Raw genomic sequence first — 25,028 nt, 5'->3', positions numbered from 1 at the left:
AATATTTCAGATTCCAATAACAAGAAACATCACCACTGTGTGGACTCAAACACACACAAAGCCAATAGATATTTTGATGCAAAATATATAGATCATATTAATTTACATTAAATTAATAGTTCAAACTCCTTTCTCCCACTGTGATATAATTACTAATTCGTGCATTTTGGTTACAGGTACATATGGCAAAATTCACAAATAGAATCCCTGTACCAAAACTCTGAACTATATGAATTGAAAAGATATCAATGGGATTGCCAGGACCAGCTTACAAAACAAATTCCCTCAAAGTGTTTTTTTGTAGCAAGATGATAATTTAAGTTGTTAGCAATTATTTATTTCCAATCTTAAGGGGAAAAAATCACTGATGATATTAAAGCATTATGAGAAAGAACTACTAATGGCATTTAGTGAGTTACTCAATAAAAGAAATCAAAACTGGATTAATGCATTAGATATGTTTTTCGAAAATAAGGGATTATACAAAAAGCTAGATTAGTGGAACTAGATATAATGGTTTGTGTATTTACTGAGCTGTAACGAAAGTGAAAGTTAGGGTATTATTGCAGAGATTTGATGATATGGTCCACTGTTCACCTAAGACCACCAAACATAGCATTCTTAAACCTGCTTCATATCTCAGTTTTCAGTCACTGAGCATTTCCTTCCAGCGTACTTCTGTTCAGCAGAGATACAGTCAGACTGCATTTACAATATCTGTACATAAAACAAGGGAATCGCAAGGCATCGTTTCTCATAAAATGAATAAATAGTACATATTTCAATGCTTTATAATGTCCCTCAATGTAATACACACTGGAGAAACCATACACCCATATGTGTGTGTCTATTATATTGATAATAGGAGTACATTTGTTATTTTATATATTTTCCTTACCAGTCAAGTTCTTCAATCCAAGTTCTTGAAGTCCAAAGTTTCCATCTTTTCTGTAGTTTAAAAATATTGCCAAGGCATATCGATCTTCATAAAGTTTTGTCCCACGAATAATGCGTAAATTCTCCAGAGGCAGATAGCGAAACTGATTAAGAGCCACCAACACGTAGCCTGTGACTTCTCTTATAGACTGAAAAGACACAAACAATTGCCTGTGTTAAATAATTAAAAACTGTTTGTCAGTATGTTTATGTAGTCATTTAGATAAAAATGAGTTATTTAATTCCAATTTTCAGCTTTTAATTGAATACACTAATTTCCACATTATACTATAAATAATTGCCTTGACATACAAGATCACAAGGGTTAGAATCTCATTTGAAGAATTAGTTGTATATTTTTAAAAGTCATGAACATGTTTATAGTAATAATAATGAATTTTATTGTATAAAGCATTCCTTATATCTGAGATCTGAATATAATGAAAGGAATAAAGATCTCATTCTCCGACAGACTAAAATGAGGTAAGAACACATAACCATCCATCAAACTTTATATTAAAAAAAACCAAATTGGTAAGCTTATCACAAATAAAACAAAGATGCATTAGTTTGTAGACTGTAGACTGTGGGACAGATTTCAAGCTGCTATATTCGTGTTTAAATCTATAGTTATCAAAGAACAATTGCCTTATACATCTCTGGCAAATATATGCATATATTTATATATAAAAATGTGCATTAGATACTGATAACGGTTTCTAATTTGATTACAGCCACAATTTTTATTTTGACTGTTTGTTGTTTAAATGTAGTTGTCTATAATTTAATTATTTAAAGGTTTGTGAGACATTTTAAAGCAAAAAAGTCACAAAAAAGGCTTTAGGCTTCATCTAAAGCTATAGATTTTAGTAAAATGCAAATAATGACAGTAATGGATATACATCTTATTTTTTTAATTAAACATAATTCAAAAGTGCTCAAATATTTGATATTATTTAATTTCAATTTCATGTTATTTTAGATCTCTTAATTTCAGATGTCCCAATGCTCAGACCTTGGTCCTCTCTTCTATCTACTCTTCCCCCCTTGTCTTAACCAATTTTAAGGTTGATGATCTCCAAACTTTTATACCCAAACTCTCTCCTAAACTCCAGACTCATAACCAAGCCTACTCTGCATCTTCACTTGGATGCCTCATAGGCTACTCAGATACACCTTCCCAAGACTGAACATCTATCTTCCTTCCCCATCCTCCCAACAGTCTTGGTAATCTTAGTTGATGTCAATCCATCCTTTCTGTTATTCAGGCCAAAGTCTTGGGATCATTCTTGACTTCCCTTTCCCACACCAAATGCAATTCATCCTATTTCTGCTATCTTTAAAAGGATTAGCAATTCAACCACTTAGAGCATCCACTGGTATCATCTGAGCCACCATCATTCTTCATCAAGATTACTGTAACGGGTCTCCCTGTTTCTACTCTTGATCCCTTTTGGTGTATTCTCAGTTAAGGCTAACCCTGATGTTTTTAAAAGATAGATCAAATCATGACACTTCAATTCTTAAAACTGAAATGTCTCCCAAATCACTCAGAGTAATAGTCAAAGTTCTTTCAATGATGAGTCAAAACGTATATCTGTGTTTTCCAGTAGAGCAACCACTAACCATACGTGGCTATTGAACAACTGAAATGTAGCTAGTATGAACTGAGATGTGTTGTCAGTGTAAAACACACTCTGAATTTCAAAGATTGCATGTTGAAATGAAAACATTTTAGATAAACTGATTTTTACTAGATGCATTATTAAAGTTGAGTTTTACCTGTTTCTCTGTACCTTTTTTGTGGCTACATAAATTACATAAATTACATTTTTATGGCTCTCATTGTATTTCTACTGGACGGTGCTACACTGTATGATCTGGTCATCATTCTTTTTCTGACTTCTCTTTTTAACTCTACACCTTGCTCACTCTTTCCAGATTTGCTGGTCTCTTTGTTGTTCTTTCAACATGCTGAGCATGGTCCTACCTCGAGGTGCCCACTGTACTTTTAAGGGCCTGAGCTTCTCTCCCTCTTGTTATCTTCTTGGCTGATTTCCTCACTGTCTTCAAGTTTTTGCTCAGATCTACCTTCTCAGTTGAGGCCAAGCCTGACTAATCTATTTAACATGGCAACCCTCCCATCTTTCATTGCTCTAATTTTTATTGTTTCTACAGTACTTCTCACACTCTAACATACTACATAATTTATATATTTACTACATTTAGTATTTATAGTCTTTTTCTCTATTTCCCAGAATATAAGCACTATAAGGGCAAACATTTTAATTTGTTCACTCATGTTTCCCAGGGGGCCAGAACAGTGCTAGTACTTAGTAAGAAACCAACAAATGTTTGCTGAACATTCTGGCTCTTCTCTGGCCATACCTTCACCACTAGGTAGTCTACAGAGTCCAGAGGAGTACCCACTCGCATCCTGCAATGCCCTCTTCTAGAAAGATCATGCTCCAAACCCCTGTGAACCCAGAATTCCATTCCTCAAAAGCCACTCCACACCCCGAGTACAGGACCTGTAATATCATCTTTCCCAGTTCTGTTCTGTCCCCCAGACTACAGACTGTGCCACAAATTTGCATACAGTTAAGAAAGATGGGTGGTCCAGGTGCAGATGTTTAAGGGGAGAGTGTATGGATCCTGGATGTGTGGACTAGAGTGTCCATTCACTTGTGTGCAAGACCTCTCATAGAACTGGATAGAACTAGGTGAAGAGGGGCTGGAAGCTGGAGGCCATCTCTCTCTATGCCACCATATCCCTGAGGAGTCCAAAAATTCTAACATTTCACTTGGCTTTCCAGGTTGTTATAAAGATATATCCATCAAAATGGGAGGATATAACTTATTTTATTGACTAACATTTGCTTGATTTATAATAAACAATAAGCCCCACAATATTTAAGCCTCCATGTATATTATCCCAGGTCCATAATTCTTTTTTTTTAATTAATTAATTAATTTTATAGCTGCACGCGGGCTTTCTCTAGTTGCGACGAGTAGGGGTTACTCTTCGTTGCAGTGCATGGGCTTCTCATTGCGGTGGCTTCTCTTGTTGCAGAGCATGGGCTCTAGGTGCGCGGGCTTCAGTAGTTTTGGCTCACGGGCTCTAGGGCGCAGGCCCAGTAGTTGTGGTGCATGGGCTTAGCCATTCCGCGGAATGTGGGATCTTGCCAGACCAGGGCTCGAACCCATGTCTCCTGCATTGGCAGGTGGATTCTTAACTGCTGAGCCACCAGGGAAGTCCCCAGGTCCACAATTCTTAAGGATAAACATGCTACCACTCATCATCGTGATGAGTAGAATGCTAATAGAGCAAAGGTGGCAACAAAAAGGCAAGGGACACATGAAACTACTCATGTCTGTCATCAAATTGGGAACTCTATGTCACAACAGGAATTTCTGGGACACTGAGCATTTTAGATTGAAGAGATGAATGCTCTGGGGAATGGGAAGAGGGATTAAAGATCAGTAGTGGCATTCATTGTTTGCATGCTACAATTTGTTTTAAAATCACACTTGTCTGGAATAGTGGAGCCCTAGAGCTGTACAAGTTCTCCTTCAACCACTGTTTCAATGATTGTGCTGTTATCCCTTTGAGTTCTTAAAAGAGAGATCATAAACACTTTCTAATATCATTCGGTCTAAAAAGTAAAATTATTTCATTCATTATAAAAACAATTTATTTTTTGGCTTGTATATAATTATTATCAGCTGCTCTAGGTTACAATAATAGCATTATAATAAATGTTGGGGCAGAGGATATATTATCAATCCTTTGTCTAAAACATATTATAATATCCATCATTCTTCCTAACAGACTCATCATTAGCTCTAACTTCACCTAAGAAGTGGATCTTTTTAACAAAAACTGTAAAAAATCTATTGGCTTATCTTAGGATAGAAGGTCACATTGATGGGATTATCAGAGGAAACACAGGTGAAGCACATTCAGGAAAATGAAGAGCTTTATGAGCAAAGACACAATGTCAGTAGGCAATTCTGCAGTGTTTATTAGAGGGATAAATTCTTTTCAGCTATTAATTGATAAAGATGCACCATTTGGCATGGCTTTTAGACCACACATTAGCAGAGGATACAGATAACCTGCAAATAATGAAGGCTTTAGTATAAAAAGTGTTATGGATATAAGCCAAGAACAACGGTGAAAATATAGAGAAAAATCAACTAATTTTAGGAAAGGATGCTCCAAGTGCCCTTAGCTACATGAGAAAGTAAAATATAACTAAAAGCATCTTTGTTTTCACATAGAATTTAATGTATAAATATTTGAATTAATTGCATTGTAAAATGTATGTACTCCTCATTCCAAAGTGTGCATTAAATTATTCTTAGAAACATTTTTGTTGTCTTTATAAAAGGTCAGGTTAATAGCAACAGCTACTCCCTTGTCCAGATTCTGGGACTGGAAGGATTTACTGTTTTAATTGAGATTCTTGTGTAGAAAATGAGTCTCCTTCATTATCTATTCTGCTTATTTATTACCCTCTGGTCTTGCAAAATAATGCATGTAACTTAACCATTAGCTTAACAAATAATCCTCTTGCAGTGGGAACTCTGGGCATCATGACATGTTAATGCTGAGAAGGCATATGTTCAAACCCTTTTGAACAAAGCCGTCCATGAGTAGGTGATATGTAATTCATTCATGATGAATTATTTGCTAATAATGATGGTGAAGATCCTATTCACTCATCCCACATACCACTAACTCCTACACGGCAAATAATGTAAATATTAAGAGGAAAAAGATTATATCAAATCCCTCAACCCAAGATTTATATCTGGAGGGGCTCATGGAATCAAAGAATTTTTAAAGAATTATGGGAGATGAATATAAAATTCTTATATTTAAAAACCACAAGTATGCTTGATTTTGTCCTCCTAAGTTTTCTGTTTTCTGGAATTCAGAGTCACATTCTTGTAGGTACTCTTAAAACCTTTCTGGGAACAAATATCTTGAAACATCTCAATGGGAAACTCCACTGCAGATAACATGAGCTACCAGGCATACTGATTGCAAATAAAATTACAGGAAGCAACTTAGTAATGGCAGGATTGCTTAATAATGAAAAAGGGTCAGTAACATGCTTATGAGTTAATATTGGCAGGTCAGTAAGAAATCTGGGTAAAAAGTCAAGAGATAACTAACGGTCAGTTAAGCTTACAATGTCTGATTAGGTCACATAATCATGTTAGTTATCCATTGTTCCTTTCTTGTCAGCCATTAGAAAGAATGTGAGCAGCACAAGACTTTTAAATGTCTCAAAAATTTTTATAAAAATAAAAACAAGTTTTAAGCATATGGACTTATCTGGGAAAGTATAATGGTAAGAAATGTGGGCTCAACTACTAGGCAAAGCCAGGCTATGCTTTCTAACTTTGTGGTGTTGATCAAGATGTTTATCCTCTCTGAGCCTCAGTTTCTTCATCTTTAAAAAATAAATAGCAATACCTCTCTTATAAAAGTGTTATAAGGATTAGAAGATATAAGACAAATGTCTGTAAGGGTTCAGCAACTGCTAACTATTACAAACACTGTTATCTCTGCTAATAGCCAAGGCAGATGAACTATCTGTGGACAATCGGAGTTGAAGACAAAAATATTTATAACATAAGAACCATTGCTTTTAACCTCTTTGTTGTGTGACCTTCAGTATGTTTATATTTTGCCTCTTCAACTTGCAATTTATTCCTAAATTATCGAATTGGTTCCTTATATTGTTTCTGTGTATGTTATAGCCCTTAGTATAGACCCTGGCACTGAAAAGAGATTCAATAATGACTGTTGAATTAAAAAGGAGAATGCGACCCCGGAGGAAGATGGCAGAAGAGTAAGACGCGGAGATCACCTTCCTCCCCACAGATACATCAGAAATTCATCTACACGTGGAACAACTCCTACAGAACACCTACTGAACGCTGACAGAAGACCTCAGACACCCCAAAAGGCAAGAAACTCCCCACATACCTGGGTAGGGCAAAAGAAAAAAGAATAAACAGAGACAAAAGGATAGGGACGGGACCTGCACTAGTGGGAGGGAGCCGTGAAGGAGGAAAGGTTTCCACACACTACAAGCCCCTTCGCGGGCGGAGACTGCAGGTGGCGGAAGGGGAAAGCTTTGGAGTAGCGGAGGAGAGCACAGCAACAGCGGTGTGGAGGGCAAAGCGGAGAGATTCCGGCACAGAGGATCGGTGCCCTCAGGTACCCACCAGCCCGAGAGGCTTGTCTGCTCGGCCGCCGGGGCGGGCGGGGCTGGGAGCTGAGGCTCGGCTATCGGCTTTCAGTCAGAGCACAGGGAGAGGACTGGGGCTGGCGGCAAGAAGAGAGCCTGAAGGCGTTAGTGCACCACGGCTAGCCCAGAGGGAGTCCGGGGAAAGGGTCTGGAGCTGCCGAAGAGGCAAGAGACTTTTTCTTCCCTTTTGTTTCCTGGTGCGCGAGGAGAGGGCATTAAGAGGGCTGCTTGGGGAAGCTCCAGAGACGGGCGTGAGCCGCGGCTAAAGGCACGGACCCCGGAGACGGGCGTGGGACGCTGGGGCTGCTGCTGCCGTCGCCGCGGGGCCTGTGTGCGAGCGCGGGTCACTGTCCGCCCCGCCTTCCGGGGAGCCTGTGCACCCTGCCACTGCCCGGGTCCCGGGACCCGGGGACGGCTTTCCTGGGAAAGCGCACGGAGCGCCTCGGTCTGGTGCAACGTCACGCCGGCCTCTGCCGCTGCAGGTCCGCGCCACTCTGCGCGCCCCTCCCTCCCCTCTGCCTGAGTGAGCCAGAGCCCCCGCATCAGCGGCTCCTTTAAACCCGTCCTGTCTGAGCAAAGAATGGACGCCCTCCGGCGACCTACGCACAGAGGCGGGGCCAGGTCCAAGGCTGAGACCCGGGAGCTGTGAGAGCAGAGAAGAGACAGGGAAATCTCTCTGTGCAGCCTCGGAGGCAGTGGATTAAAGTTCCACGGTCCACTTGATGTGCCCTGCGTCTGTGGAGTGCATGAATGGACAGCGAATCATCCCAAATTGAGGAAGTGGACTTTGAGGACAAGATTTAAGACATTCCCCCCCTTTCCTCTTTTTACAACGAATTATCCCAAATTAAGGAGGTGGACTTAGAGAGCAAGATTTCAGACTTCTTGCCCTTTTCCTCTTTTTACAACGAATTATCCCAAATTGAGGAGGTGGACTTGGAGAGCAAGATTTTTGATTTTTCCCCCTGCTCTCTTTTTGTGAATGTGTATGTGTATTCTTCTGTGTAAGATTCTCTCTGTATAGCTTTGCTTCCACCATATGTCCCAGGGTTCTATCTGTCCGTTTTTTTCTCAATAATTACTTCTTAATGTTAATAATGCTACTATATTTCATACTTTATTCTATTTTACTTTACCTGCTCTTTATTTTTTTCCTACCTTCCCTTCCTCCCTCCCTCCGCCCCTCCTTTCTTTCTTTCTCTCTTTCTTTCCTTCCTCCCTCCCTCCCTCCTTTCTTCCTTTCACTCTTTCTTTTTCTTTCCTTCCTCCCTCCCTCCCTCCCTTCTGTCTTTCCTTCCTCCCTCCCTCCCTCCCACCCTACTTCCTTTCACTTTCTTTTTTTTCTTCCTCCCTCACTCCCTCCTTTCTTTCTTTCTTTCTTTCTTTCCTTCCTCCCTCCCTCCCTCCCTTCTTCCATGCACTCTTCCTTTTCCTTTCATTCCTCCCTCCCTCCCTCCTTTCTTTCTTCCTTCCTTCCTTTCCTTCTTCCTTTCTTTCTCCCTCTCTTTCTTTCTTCTACTAATTCTTTCTACTTTTTCTCCCTTTTATTCTGAGCTGGGTAGATGAAAGGCTCTTGGTGCTGCAGCCAGGAGTCAGTGCTGTGCCTCTGAAGTGGGAGAGCCAACTTCAGGACACGGGTCCACAAGAGACCTCCCAGCTCCACATAATATCAAGCAGTGAAAATCTCCCAGAGATCTCCATCTCAACAGCAGCACCCCATTTCAGTCAACGACCAGCAAACTACAGTGCTGGTCACCCTACGCCAAGCAACTAGCAAGGCAGGAACACAACCCCACCCATTAACAGAGAGGCTGCCTAAAAACATAATAAGGCCACAGGCACCCCAAAACACACCACCAGACGTGGACCTGTCCACCAGAAAGACAAGATCGAGCCTCAACCACCAGAACACAGGCACTCGTCCCCCCCACCAGGAAGCCTACACAATCTACTGAAACAAACTTAGCCACTGGGGACAGACACCAAAAACAATGGGAACTACGAATCTGCAGCCTGCAAAAAGGAGGCCCCAAACACAGTAACATAAGCAAAATGAGAAGACAGAAAAACACACAGCAGGTGAAGGAGCAAGATAAAAACCCACCAGACCTAACAAATGAAGAGGTAATAGGCAGTCTACCTGAAAAATAATTCAGAATAATGATAGTAAAGATGATCCAATATTCTATTTCCAAGATCCAAAATCTTGGAACTAGAATAGACAAAATGCAAAAAACAGTTAACAAGCACCTAGAAGAACTAAAGATGAATCAAGCATCGATTAAAAACACAATAAATGAAATGAAAAATACTCTAGATGGGATCAATAGCAGAATCACTGAGGCAGAAGAACGGATAAGTGAGGTGGAAGATAAAATAGTGGAAATAACTGATGCAGAGCAAAATAAAAAAAAAAGAATGAAAAGAACAGAGGACAGTCTCAGAGACCTCTGGAACAACATTAAACACACCAACATTCGAATTATAGGGGTTCCAGAAGAAGAAGAGAATAAAAAAGGGACTGCAAAAATATTTGAAGAGATTATAGTTGAAAACTTCGCTAATATGGGAAAGGAAATAGTTAATCAAGTCCAGGAGGCACAGAGAGTCCCATACAGAATAAATACAAGGAGAAATATGCCAAGACACATATTAATCAAACTGTTAAACACAAAATTAAACACAAAGAAATCATATTAAAAGCAGCAAGGGGGCTTCCCTGGTGGCGCAGTGGTTGAGAGTCCACCTGCCGATGCAGGGGACATGGGTTCGTGCCCTGGTCCTGGAAGATCCCACATGCCGAAGAGCGGCCAGGCCGTGAGCCATGGCCACTGAGCCTGCATGTCCACAGCCTGTGCTCTGCAAGGGGAGAGGTCACAACAGTGAGAGGCCCGCATACTGCAAAAAAAAGAAAAAAAAGCAGCAAGGGAAAAACAACAAATAACACACAAGGGAATCCCCAACACATTAACAGCTGATCTCTCAGCAGAAACTCTACAAGCCAGAAGGCAGTGGCAGGAAAAAATTAAAGTGATGAAGAAGGAAAACCTGCAACCAAGACAACTCTACCCAGCAAGGATCTCATTCAGATTTGATGGAGAAATTAAAATGTTTACAGACAAGCAAAAGCTGAGAGAGTTCAGCACCACCAAACCAGCTTTACAACAAATGCTAAGGGAACTTCTCTAGGCAAGAAACACAACAGAAGGAAAATACCTACAATAACGAACCCAAAACAATTAAGGAAATGGGAATAGGAACATACATATCAATAATTACCTTAAATGTAAATGGACTAAATGCTCCCACCAAAAGACACAGAGTGGCTGAATGGATACAAAAACAAGACCCATATATATGTTGTCTACAAGAGACCCACTTCAGACCTAGAGACACATACAGATTGAAAGTAAGGGGATGGAAAAAGATATTCCATGCAAATGGAAATCAAAAGGAAGCTGGAGTAGCAATTCTTATATCAGACAAAATAGACTTTAAAATAAAGACTATTAGAAGAGACAAAGAAGGACACTACATAATGATCAAGGGATTGATCCAAGAAGAAGATATAAAAATTGTAAATATTTATGCACCAAACATAGGAGCACCTCAATACATAAGGCAAATACTAACAGCCATAAAAGGGGAAATTGACAGTAACACACTCATAGTAGGGGACTTTAACACCCCACTTTCACCAATGGACAGATCATCCAAAATGAAAATAAATAAGGAAACACAAGCTTTAAATGATACATTAAACAAGACGGACTTAATTGATATTTAGAGGACATTCCATCCAAAAACAACAGAATACACATTTTTCTCAAGTGCTCATGAAACATTCTCCAGGATAGATCATATCTTGGGTCACAAATCAAGCCTTGGTAAATTTAAGAAAATTGAAATTGTATCAAGTATCTTTTCTGACCACAATGCTATGAAATTAGACATCAATTACAGGAAAAGAACTGTAAAAAATACAAACACATGGAGGCTAAACAATACACTACTCAATAACGAAGTGATCACTGAAAAAGTCAAATAGGAAATTTAAAAATACCTAGAAACAAATGACAATGGAGACATGAGGACCCAAAACCTATGGGACACAGCAAAAGCAGTTCTAATGGGGAAGTTTATAGCAATACAATCCCACCTTAAGAAACAGAAAACATCTCGAGTAAACAACCTGACCCTGCACCTAAAGGAAATAGAGAAAGAAGAACAAAAAAACCCCAAAGCTAGCAGAAGGAAAGAAATCATAAAGATCAGATCAGAAATAAATGAAAAAGAAATGAAGGAAATGATAGCAAAGATCAATAAAACTAAAAGCTGTTTCTTTGAGAAGATAAACAAAATTGACAAGCCATTAGCCAGACTCATCAAGAAAAAAAGGGAGAAGACTCAAATCAATAGAATTAGAAATGAAAAAGGAGAAGTAACAACTGACACTTCAGAAATACAAAAGATCAGGAGAGATTACTATAAGCAACTCTATGCCAATAAAATGGACAACCTGGAAGAAATGGACAAATTCTTAGAAATGCACAACCTGCCAAGACTGAATCAGGAAGAACTAGAAAATATGAACAGACCAATCACAAGCACTGAAATTGAAACTGTGATTAAAAATCTTCCAACAAACAAAAGCCCAGGACCAGATGGCTTCACAGTCCAATTCTATCAAACAATTAGAGAAGAGCTAACACCCATCCTTCTCAAACACTTCCAAACAATTTCAGAGGAAGGAACACTCCCAAACTCATTCTACGAGGCCACCATCACCTTGATACCAAAACCAGACAAGGATGTCACAAAGAAAGAAAACTACAGGGCAATATCACTGATGAACATAGATGCAAAAATCCTCAACAAAATACTAGCAAACAAAATCCAACAGCACTTTAAAAGGATCATACACCATGATCAAGTGGGGTTTATTCCAGGAATGCAAGGATTCTTCAATATACGCAAATCAATCAATCACCATATTAACAAGTTGAAGGAGAAAAACCATATGATCATCTCAATAGATGCAGAGAAAGCTTTCGACAAAATTCAACAGCCATTTATGATAAAAACCCTGCAGAAAGTAGGCATAGAAGGAACTTTCCTCAACATAATAAAGGCCATATATGACAAACCCACAGCCAACATCATCCTCAACGATGAAAATCTGAAACCATTTCCACTAAGATCAGGAACAAGACAAGGCTGCCCACTCTCACCACTCTTATTCAACCTAGTTTTGGAAGTTTTAGCCACAGCAATCAGAGAAGAAAAGGAAATAAAAGGAATCCAAATGGGAAAAGAAGAAGTAAAGCTGTCACTGTTTGCAGATGATATGATACTATACATAGCGAATCCTAAAGATGCTACCAGAAAACTACTAGAGCTAATCAATGAATTTGGTAAAGTTGCAGGATACAAAATTATTGCACAGAAATCTCTGGCATTCCTATACACTAATGGTGAAAAATCTGAAAATGAAATCGAGAAAACACTCCCGTTTACCATTGCAACAAAAAGAATAAAATATCTAGGAATAAACCTACCTAAGGAGACAAAAGACCTGTATGCAGAAAATTATAAGACACTGATGAAAGAAATTAAAGCTGATACAAATAGATGGAGAGATATACCATGCTCCTGGATGGGAAGAATCAATATTGTGAAAATGACTCTACTACCCGAAGCAATCTACAGATTCAATGCAATCCCTATCAAACTACCACTGGCATTTTTCACAGAACTAGAACAAAAAATTTCACAATTTGTATGGAAACACAAAAGACCCTGAATAGCCAAAGCAATCTTGAGAAAAAAAAACAGAGCTGGAGGAATCAGGCTCCCTGACTTCAGACTATACTACAAAGCTACAGTAATCAAGACAGTGTGGTACTGGCACAAAAACAGAAAGATAGATCAATGGAACAGGATAGAAAGCCCAGAGATAAACCCACACACATATGGTCAACTTATCTTTGATAAAGGAGGCAGGAATGTACAGTGGAGAAAGGACAGCCTCTTCAATAAGTGGTGCTGGGAAAACTGGACAGAACATGTAAAAGTATGAGATTAAATCATTCCCTAACACCATACACAAAAATAAGCTCAAAATGGATTAAAGACCTAAATGTAAGGCCAGAAACTATCAAACTCTTAGAGGAAAACATAGGCAGAACACTCTATGACATAAATCACAGCAAGATCCTTTTGGACCCACCTCCTAGAGAAATGGAAATAAAAACAAAGATAAACAAATGGGACCTAATGAAACTTCAAAGCTTTTGCACAGCAAAGGAAACCATAAACAAGACCAAAAGACAACCCTCAGAATGGGAGAAAATATTTGCAAATGAAGCAACTGAGAAAGGATTAATCTCCAAAATTTATAAACAGCTCATGCAGCTCAATAGCAAAAAAACAAACAACCCAATCCAAAAATGGGCAGAAGACTTAAATAGGCATTTCTCCAAAGAAGATATACAGACTGCCAACAAACACATGAAAGAATGCTCAACATCATTAATCATTAGAGAAATGCAAATCAAAACTACAATGAGATATCATCTCACACCAGTCAGAATGGCCATCATCAAGAAATCTAGAAACAATAAATGCTGGAGCGGGTATGGAGAAAAGGGAACACTCTTGCACTGCTGGTGGGAATGTGAATTGGTACAGCCACTATGGAGAACGGTATGGAGGTTTCTTAAAAAACTAAAAATTGAACTACCATATGACCCAGCAATCCCACTACTAGGCATATACCCTGAGAAAACCATAATTCAAAAAGAGACATGTACCAAAATGTTCATTGCAGCTCTATTCACAATAGCCCGGAGATGGAAACAACCTAAGTGTCCATCATCGGATGAATGGATAAAGAATATGTGGCACATATATACAATGGAATATTACTCAGCCATAAAAAGAAATGAAACTGAGCTATTTGTAATGAGGTGGATAGACCTAGAGTCTGTCATACAGAGTGAAGTAAGTCAGAAAGAGAAAGACAAATACCATATGCTAACACATATATATGGAATTTAAAAAAAAATGTCATGAAGAACCTAGGGGTAAAATGGGAATAAAGACAGAGACCTACTTGAGAATGGACTTGAGGATATGGGGAGGGGGAAGGGTAAGCTGTGACAAAGCGAAAGAGAGGCATGGACATATATACACTACCAAACATAAGGTAGATAGATAGTGGGAAGCAGCCGCAGAGCACAGGGAGATCAGCTCTGTGCTTTGTGACCGCCTGGAGGGGTGGGATGGGGAGGGTGGGAGGGAGGGAGATGCATAAGGGAAGGGATGTGGGAACAGATGTATATGTATGACTGATTCACTTTGTTATAAAGCAGAAACTAATTAAAAAAAGGAGAATGCAATGTTTAAGGTCTTTTTAGACACTGTTTTCCATCGAAAATGATTTTATGAACATTCTGATAATAAAAAAAAAACATTCTTTGAACAGCACAATCATGACTTGTTTCCAAGGACCACAGTGGTAAGTAGAAATCATCAGAATGAACCAGAAAAGAGAAAACCCTGGCTCTTGTTCTGGTTCAGTATGGTTAGTCCCAGGAAACTGCCTATTTTGTCAAATGAAGACTGAATATCCACCTACAGACATATTTATCCTTGTGATGCAAGCTGCTGCTGACTAAAACTGATTGATTTCCATTGTCAATGTATGCTTCCACAGCTACTTTGTTCAAGGAGTGAATACCATTGACGATCATTAAACTTTTAAATGCTTCAAAAGTCTTTTAATCCAAGAGACAATTTGTTGTCCATGGCACTTGATGATGGAAATCAAAAGAAATGGAAAAACGAAAGAAATCTGACCAACTTCTCATAACATATTAGCAATAAACTTAGAAAAAAAATGCATGGTTTGTTCTGAAGGACAGAAATCCATAACCATTTTTCCCACATAATATTTTAAGAAAAACATGTTAAATCTGCAGTTATAAGCTCCCAAGTATTTTCAGTGGGTGCCATTCAACCAAAGATTAGAAGAGATTGTACTGCTTCACTGGGCTTTTCATTTACCTTCAGATCATTCCAGAAAAATCAGTCTTTATTATTTCTAAATCTCTATTGCATTTCACAACTCTTATAACCACTGTTGATTTTTTTTTGTATTTGAAACAATTCTCTTTTTCTTTAATTACAGTTGATTTTCTCTAATTTTGTACTTAGTGGGAATAGCGAATAGTTCTTTAAATGTTCCTTCATGTACCTTAAGATTCAACTGATTGCAGTACCTCACAATTTCTGAATATTTAATCAGTGTTTAGGGAAAATTTTACACATATTAAAATCAACAATACATTCTTGGCTAAATATGTAAAACACTGTTTTCTAGATTTTTTCCTACTCAAATTATACATCAATTCCTTGTTATTTTTCTTTAATATAGGCACCTTTGAAAATACACCTATTTGAAAATATACCTATTCACTTTTGTCAAGACTTTCTGTAGAAAGTCAAAATAGTTCTGAATTCCTAACTTCTACTCCAGTGCCTTATGCACTCATACCCAATTAGGTATTATCCACAAGTAATACTAACATATTCCATTAGTCAAGATGTACACAAATATAATAGTGATTACTTATGATGAGTAGACTTGAATTAAATAAATCTGTAGTATCACAGAGAATAGTGGGGAGCAGAAAACTATGGGAGTGGGGGATTGGGAGAAAAGCCCCTTCTGATCATAATGACCACAGAATTTATGTGTTCTCTGATGGTGACAAAAGTAGTAGCAAATTGTAGCCTCTCTTACAGTAGGGCTTTCCATTAAGTTTCCCTAGGCAATTAATTTCTGTCTCTGCCCTTACAGCAAATCTGGGAATTTCTAAAGCAGAGGATATTCTTAACTATGATAAGATATTAAGAAATTTACCACAAAAAATTAGTAAATATATAGCAACCATATTCCTGCTGCATAGAGATAGAAATTGACTGTCAAATATCTAACTCACATGTGAAACCTCCAAACATTATAGAGTATTTGGCTTTATAATCTTGCTTTCAGTTTTCCCACTCTCCTTAAAAATCCAATGATTAGACCATACTGACAAGCAGGAGCTCAAAGTCTGATCTAATTAGATTTGGGAAAATAGAGTAACGCAAAATGTCAGGTACCTAACTGTGGTAGATTTAAATTCATGCTCATTTTACACAGCATGAAACAACACTCAAGGGACAGAGAATCTAATCCAGTTCTTCCCAGCAAAACTGAAATCTCTCAGCTATTACCAGTCAGTCTCTTATGTGCTAGTACTCCTACCTCCCCTACTCTCTAAGAAATCTACAGGCTAGTCATTCATCACTGGCCACCTAGCCAGCTTTCAACTCATGACTTCCTTGCAGTGAATACCATAGTTACATTGAAAAGAGAACTACTTATCTCACCTCTCTCAAAGTAATCATCTTGGGCCTCCCTGGTGGCGCAGTGGTTAAGAGTCCGCCTGCCGATGCAGGGGATACGGGTTCGTGCCCCGGTCTGGGAGGATCCCATATGCCGCGGAGCGGCTGGGCCCGTGAGCCATGGCTGCTGGGCCTGCGCATCCGGAGCCTGTGCTCCGCAACGGGAGAGGCCACAACAGTGAGAGGCCCGCATACCGCAAAAAGAAAAAAAAAAAAAAAGTAATCATCTTTTTTCTTTGTCCTCTATATCTTTCTTAGCTGGCCAGAGGGTTCTTAATAGTCCCCCTTCAGATCTACATTCCCAATTGGTCCTTCATCTCCTGACCTTATCTCGACCATACTGCCATATCATAGACATTTTACACTAGAATTAGATTGTACAAATTAAATTGGGAGCTTTTGTAAATCCACTTACATAATCACACACAAATCTCAATTTTAAGTGTCCATATTTCAAAAAGAAAATCTGTACTGTTAAAATTTCCACCATCTCTAATTTAAAAATATTTTTCCCATGTGTTTATACAGGTTGGATTATATTTTTAAACCTCAATTCCAAATTGAAATTTTAATACTCTTTTATAATTATCTAAAATATAGTATTGAGATTTAGTGTTTCTGGATCAAGATGGTGAAGTAGGAAAACCCTGAGTTCACCTCCTTCCACGGACACACCAAAGCTACTAATATATATACAAAAATTCTCTCTCAAAAATACCTGAAGGCTAGCAGAACAGGTTTTCTACAACTAAAGATACAAAGAAAAGGACACACTGAGATGGGTATGAGGGGCAGAGATGCGGTCTGATTAGAACTCTCACCATTGGTGTGGCCATGCAAAAGTAGTGGGATATCACAACCATGAAGGTCCCCCTGAGGAGCAAGGAGGCTGAGCCCATAAGGCTCCCCAGGCTGTGGAGCCTGCACTGGGAAGACTCCATAACATCTGGCTTTAAAAATCAGCAGAGCTTACATCTGAAAGAGCAGGAGGGCTGTGGGAAACTGAGACTCTACTCTTGAAGGGATTGCACACCCACACCATGGCAAACTAAAAGCAAAATCCTACAACAGATACACAAAAATATAAATTAAAAGAAATGCAAATACAGCACTAATGAGAGTCCACAAATCACAAAGGAATAGGAGAAGAGAAGAAGGACGGAACAGAGAAGAACTATTAAAACAATCAGAAAACAATTAACAAAATGGCAATAAGTATACTTATCAATAATTACATTAAGTACAAGTAGACTAAATGACCCAATCAAAAGACATATGTGGCTGACTGAAGAAAAGAACAAAACTAACAAACAACCCCTCCCCAACAAATAAAACAGTACCCATATATGTTCTGCCTATACAAAATTCACTTCGGATCTAAATATACATACACACAGACTAAAAGTGAAAGGATGGAAAAAAGATATCCCATGCAAAGGAAAACAGAAATAAAGCTAGAATAACGATATTTATAATAGACAAAATACAACTTAAAACAAAGACTGTAACAAGAGACAAAGAAGGGCATTACAAAATGATAAAAGGCTCAATCTAACTAGAGGTATAACACTTGTAAATACTTATGCACCCAACACAGGAGCACCTAAATACATAAAGCAAATATTAACAGACATAAAGAGAGATATTGATAGTAATAAAATAATAGTAGGGCTGACCTACATCAATGGATAAATTATCCAGACAGAAAATCAATAAGGAAACATTGGTCTTAATTGACACATTAGATCATATAGACTTAATAGGTATATATAGAACATCCCACCCCAAAACAGAAGAATAAACATTACTTTCAACTGAACATGAAATATTCTCCGGGATAGATCACATGTTAGGCAACGAAGCAACACTCTTTATATTTAAGATTGAAATCATATCAAGCATCTTTTCCAACCACAACAGTATGGAACTAGAAAACAATTACAAGATAAAATAATGGAAAAAACCCACAAACACATGAAGGCTAAACCACATACTACTAAACAACCATGGGACAATGAAGACATCAAAGTAGAAATATTTAAAAATACATTGAGACAAATGAAAATGAAAACACAATATTCCAATATTTATGGAACACAAGAAAAGCAGTTCTAAGAGGAATAGCCAAAGCAATCTCGAGAATAAAGAACAAAGCTGGGGCTTCCCTGGTGACACAGTGGTTGAGAGTCCACCTGCCGATGCAGGGGACATGGGTTTGTGCCCCGGTCCAGGAAGATCCCACATGCTGCAGAGCGGCTAGGCCTATGAGCCATAGCTGCTGAGCCTGCGCATCCGGAGCCTGTGCTCTGCAATGGGAGAGGCCACAACAGTGAGAGGTCTGTGTACCACAAAAAATAAATAAATAAATAAATAAATAAAATAAATAATAATAAAAAAAGAACAAAGCTGAAGGTATCATGGTCCCTGACTTCAGACTATTATACAAATCTACAGTCATTAAAACAGTATTGTTCTGGCACAAAAACAGACATATAGATCAATGGTACAGACTAGAGAGCCCAGAAATAAACCCATACATCTATGGTCAATTAATTTATGACAAAGGAGGCAAGAATATAAAATGGAAAAAAGACAGTCTCTTCAATAAGTAGTGGTTGTAAAACTGAACTACATGTAAAAGAATGAAATTAGATAATTTTCTTACACCATATACAAAAACGAACTCAAAATGGATTAAAGACCTAAATATAAGACCAGAAACCATAAAACTCCTAGAAGAAATCATAGGCAGAATATAAATCTCTAACATAAATAATAGCAATAATTTTTGGGGTCTGTCTCTTAAGGCAAAGTAAACCAAAGCAAAAAATAAACAAATGGGACCTAATTAAACTTAAAATCTTTTGCAAATAAAAGGACACCATAAACAAAACAAAAGGACAACATAGGTTGAATGGGAGAAAATATTTGCAAATGGTATGATCGATAAGAAGTTAATATCCAAAATATTTGATCAGCTCATACAACTCAATATCTAAAGAACAAACAGCTCAGTTAAAATAAAACAATATGGTAGAAGACATGAACAGACATTTTTCCAAAGAAGAGATATAAATGGCCAATAGGCACATGAAAATATGTTCAACATTGCTAATCATCAGAGAAATGCAAATCAAAACAACAGTGAGATATCATCTCACACCTGTCAGAATGACTCTAATCAAAAAGTCTACAAATAACAAATGCTGGCAGGATGTGGAGAAAAGGGAACCCTTGAACACTGTTGGTAGGTATGTAAATTGGTACAGCTGCTATGGAAAACAGTATGGAGGTTCCTCAAAAAAGTAAAAATAGAATTACCATAAGATCAAGCAGTTCCACTTCTGGGTATATACCTGAAGAAAACACAAACACTAATTTGAAAAGATACAGGCACCCTAACGTTCATAGCAGGACTATTTACAATAGCCAAGATATGGAAGCAATCTAAGTGTCCATCAACAGATGAATGGATAAAGAGCCCGTGATATATATGGAATATTACTCATTCATAAAAAAGAATCAAATTTGCTATTTGCAACAACATGGATGGACCGAGGGGCTATTATGCTAAATGAAATATGTCAGACAGAGTAAAACAAATACTGTATGTTATCAGTTATACATAGAATCTAAAAAAAAACCACAAATGAATGAATATAACAAAGCAGAAGCAGACTCACAGATTTAGAGAACAAACTAGCGGTTACCAGTGGGGAGTAGGAAAGGGGGAGGGGAAAGATAGGAATAAGGGATTAAGAGGCACAAGCTGTTATGTATAAAATAAATGTTACAGGGCTTCCCTGGTGGCGCAATGGTTGTGAGTCCGCCTGCCAATGCAGGGGACACGGGTTCATGTGGTCCAGGAAGATCCCACATGCCGTGGAGCGGCTAAGCCAGTGAACAATGACCGCTGAGTCTGCACGTCCAGAGCCTGTGCTCCGCAACGGGAGAGGCCACAACAGTGAGAGGCCAGTGTACCACAGAAAATAAATAAATAAATAAATAAATAAATAAATAAATAAATAAATAAATAAATAATAAATGTTACAAGAATACAGCACAGGGAATATAGCCAATATTTTATAATAACTTTAAATGGAGTATAATCTATGAAAAATATTGAGCCACTATGTTTTACACATGAAACTAATATAATATTAGTAAATTAACTATACTTCAATTAAAAAATACTGTTTGTCAGCACTTTTGTACATCTGAGACTACACATGAATCAAAGCACTGTAATATTTATTTATATAAACATTGTGTTTATATATATATGTATATATATATATGTATGTGTGATGTGTATGTTCCTACATAGAGAACCAAACTCGTTAGGGCAATGCAGCACAATGTTTAAATTTGGGTGCTGCAATCTGACAGATTTTAATTTGACTCTTTTTTTTTTTTTTTTTTTTTTCTTCTTTTTGCGGTACGCGGGCCTCTCACTATTGTGGCCTCTCCCGTTGCGGAGCACAGGCTCCGGACGCGTAGGCCCAGCGGCCATGGCTCACGGGCCCAGCCGCTCCGCGGCATATGGGATCCTCCCAGACCGGGGCACGAACCCGCATCCCCTGCATCGGCAGGCGGACTCTCAACCACTGCGCCACCAGGGAGGCCCTTAATTTGACTCTTGTCTCCATTAATTATTGAGCTTGCAAAAGTTAGTTAATCTTTATTTTTCTTCTGAATTACAGGACAAATTTCTGCTAAATGCTTAAAAGTTGAAGACCTTCAAAAGATGATCAATGTCCTCATCATACTATTGTTAGTTCAATTATACAAAAGTTCCACATATTTTATGTAGTTTAGGAATGTGCACAAATAATATGCAAGCAAATATACGTCTGATATTAAAGTTGATTAATTAAACAATTGGTGCTACACAGTGCATAAAGTTGTGTGCTCCAGTCAGACTGCCTGCTATGGTCTGAATTAAGACCCCTCAAATCTATATGTTGAAGACCTAACTCCTGGTATATTAGAATGTGATTGTATTTGGAGTATGGTCTTTAAAAAGGTAATTAAATTAAAGTGAGGTCATTAGGGTGGTCCTAATCCAATCACTGGTATCCTTATATGAAGAGAAATTTAGGACACAGACACACATGTAGGTAAGACTATGGGAAAAGACATAAAGAGAAGACAGTCATCTATATAAGCCAATGAGAAAACCAGAAACAAACAGCCCGGCTGGCAACTTGATCACAGATTTCTAGCCCCCAGAACAGTGAAAAAATAAATTTCTGTTTAAGCCACCCTGTCTGTGGTATTTTGTTATGGCAGCTCTAGCAAACAAACACACTGCCTAAATTCACATTCTAGTATTTGGCAGTGTTATACTGTGTAAATGATTTATCCTTCTGTGCCTCATTTTCTTTATCTGTAAACTAGTGATATTAAGTTCCCAAATCCCCAGATTATTTTGAGAAGTAAATCTCTGTAAATTGTTTAAGAAAAGGCCTGGCTTACTGCAGGCTCTCAGTATTAGCTGCCCTTGTTTCTTCTGAATACAGAATCTTTTGTCTTCTTTAACATGCTGCCTCTGTTGCACATCATATATTAAACCCTGCTTCTCTATTTCTAAAGGAGTAACTATGTATTACCAAAGTTTAGATGAGAGAAATGCTTGATACTGTTTCAATCTACAATTGAATTACAATACAGTTTTACATTTGAGGTCTTTTTTAAATGTGATTTTTCCCCTCTCAAAATGTAAACGAGGAATATGGGCCTTCATGAAATGACATAAAAATAGTTGGCTCTCTCGAAAAGCATCTGGGAAATGGCCTTTGAGGATTCAGAAGTTAGAGGTGACTGCTTTTGTGACTGGTCTGTTGTTATTTTTAAATGAAAACGGTGAGTAATTTCAGAAATAGTAGAGCCAAAGTATCAGGCTTGAATTTGACAAGACTGCCAATATACACTTTAATAACTGTGTAAATATTTGCCTGTAAAAACGGAAAAGAAAAGGCTTAATTTACAAAGAATAAATACTTGCTTGGGTCATCTCTTCCAACAACAACAAGGTCTTATGTTACTTACAATGTTCTTAATATTCACTTCAAACAAACACAGCAGGTATTCTCTAGATATCTGTGGGTACAGTAAGGACTACAGACATGATATGAACTGAAATCAGACTACAGACATGATATGAACTGAGATCAGGGGTCTTGAGACTAGGTACTAAAATGTTTTTCTTATTTAATATCCTTTTGCAAGTCAAATCTTTCTAAGTGGGTATTAACTATTCCTGATAATCATATTAATTCATATTTATTTAGTGTTTTCTGTATGTGAAACATTTTTATAGGCCTTATACCATTTCCTGGTCACATCAACTCTTTAAGTACTATTATCTCCATTTTACAGATGAAGAAACTAGAGTTAAATAATATGCCCAAAGGAACATAGACAAAAAAAGTGAATAAGGAAATATTAAAAACAACAAAGATTTGTCTTATTCCAGAGCTCTAAAATCCCAGTCATTTTAGATATAGATATATATACATTTCAAAAAAGAAATATACCTGCTTTTCAAATTTTTTGGAGCAATTTCAGATTCTGGATCTGGAGCAAGAACTTTATAAGATGATTTGAAACATCGCATTATACTAGGTAGTGAGGATGTTATCACAAATTACTATGATCAGGTCAAAAGGGTTTAAGAACCAATTGAAAGAGATCCTTCCCAGCTACTGATTGGGGAATTTGAATTCCAAAAATGATAATAATAATAGCAAATGATTGAGTTCCATGAAACACATTTAAATCTATGAGATCATAATAATATTAAATTAAATTCATTAGTCACCTTTGGACAGTAATATATGAGTTGTAACACTGTATAACCAAATACTAGATTTAAGGCATGTATTTATAAAGTAATCCAACTAATGAATAAGAAAAAAGTCAGAATGAGTATTAATCAGTATTGGTTTATTAATTGTAACAAATATACCATACTAATATAAGATGTTAACAACACTGGAAACTGAGTGTAATCTATATAGAAACTCTCGGTACTTTCTTTACAACTAACCTATGCATCTAAAACTTCTAAAAATAAAATTTATTTTAAAAATTAGAGCACTATTGCTCTGATTTTTTTTTGCGGGGGGTGGTGGGAATTAATGGTTCTAGGTATTTAACATCAGTGGCTGGTCACAGCAAATGATATCACAGTAATAGAGAAAATTAATAGGAGGCAATTCTGCATGGTTCTTCTGCATGGTTTATATCAGCTTTTGTTCCAGACTACATTTTCAAGGATGTGTGTAGCAAACAGCAATGGAATATAATGATAGTTTTCCCCTCCAGGCAGAGGGCATATTTGTTAGCAGCCTTCTTTTTTATTTTTTAATTGGGGTATAGTTGCTTTACAATGTTGTGTTAGTTTCTGCTGTACAATGAAGTGAATCAACTATATGTATACATATATCTGCTCTCCCTCTTGGATCTCCCTCCCTCCCCCACCCCCATCCCACCCATCTAAGCCACCACACAGCACTGAGCTGAGCTCCCTGTGTTATACAGCAGGTTCCCACTAGCTATCTATTTTCCACGTGGTAGTGTATATAGATTGAAATTTCCTATGGTCAGAGTTCCTCCACTGTGACACAAATCCATTCTGTGTACAATACCTACCTGTGCCCACTTCCCAATCACACCTATGGGAACTGCCCCAAGAGAGAGGGGAAACAATGTAAACAAGAACTGATGCTGACTGCTGTGCCATAGAGTCTCAAGTCCTTTGCCAACACAAATGCCAGTCTAAATCATTAGCTTGCAAGCAGGTTAAAACCTCAAAACCCTTGACAGTTCTCATAACAACCAGTCATTCTGTGCCTCTAGCTGAACACACCACCACCTATGGTTTCACCAAAGGCATTGAACATGAATGTGATGAAGTCTCTGGATCCAGCTGCTAATTTGGAGGAACTAGAGAGAGCAAAAGAACATGTTGACCTCTATCATGAATAAGCAATAAGAAAACCCAGGTTCTAGAAAATTCTACAGAAAAAATCAGCCAGGGAGTTTCCCTGGTGGCGCGGTGGTTGAGAGTCTGCCTGCCGATGCAGGGGACATGGGTTCGTGCCCCAGTTCGGGAAGATCCCACATGCCGCAGAGCGGCTGGGCCCATGAGCCATGGCCGATGAGCCTGCGCGTCCGGAGCCTGTGCTCCACAACGGGAGAGGCCACAGTGGTGAGAGGCCCGCATACCAAAAAAAAAAAAAAAAAAAAAAAAAAATCATCCAGGCTTGAATGGATAAATTATAAGGTATGGGGAAGGGAAGAGGAACCTCTAATTAAAAGTCTTAAATTAAAAAAAAATCAAACAATAATGTCTAAGGTTGCATA

General features: G+C 38.0%; 1 protein-coding gene across 1 annotated transcript in view; it reads right to left on the bottom strand.

The window, feature by feature from the left end:
- Positions 1-25,028, bottom strand: part of ERBB4 (erb-b2 receptor tyrosine kinase 4) — a 728,717-nt gene that overhangs the window by 538,331 nt on the left and 165,358 nt on the right. Inside the window, exon 2 of the mRNA XM_060107375.1 lies at positions 899-1,085. Within this exon, the coding sequence (XP_059963358.1) occupies positions 899-1,085 (187 nt within the window). The remainder of the gene's footprint in view (positions 1-898; positions 1,086-25,028) is intronic.

This window comes from Mesoplodon densirostris, chromosome 8, assembly GCF_025265405.1.
Source record: "Mesoplodon densirostris isolate mMesDen1 chromosome 8, mMesDen1 primary haplotype, whole genome shotgun sequence".
Taxonomy (NCBI): domain Eukaryota; kingdom Metazoa; phylum Chordata; class Mammalia; order Artiodactyla; family Ziphiidae; genus Mesoplodon; species Mesoplodon densirostris.
Note: the sequence above shows the minus strand (reverse complement) of the source record. Positions and strands in the feature narration are given on the sequence as shown.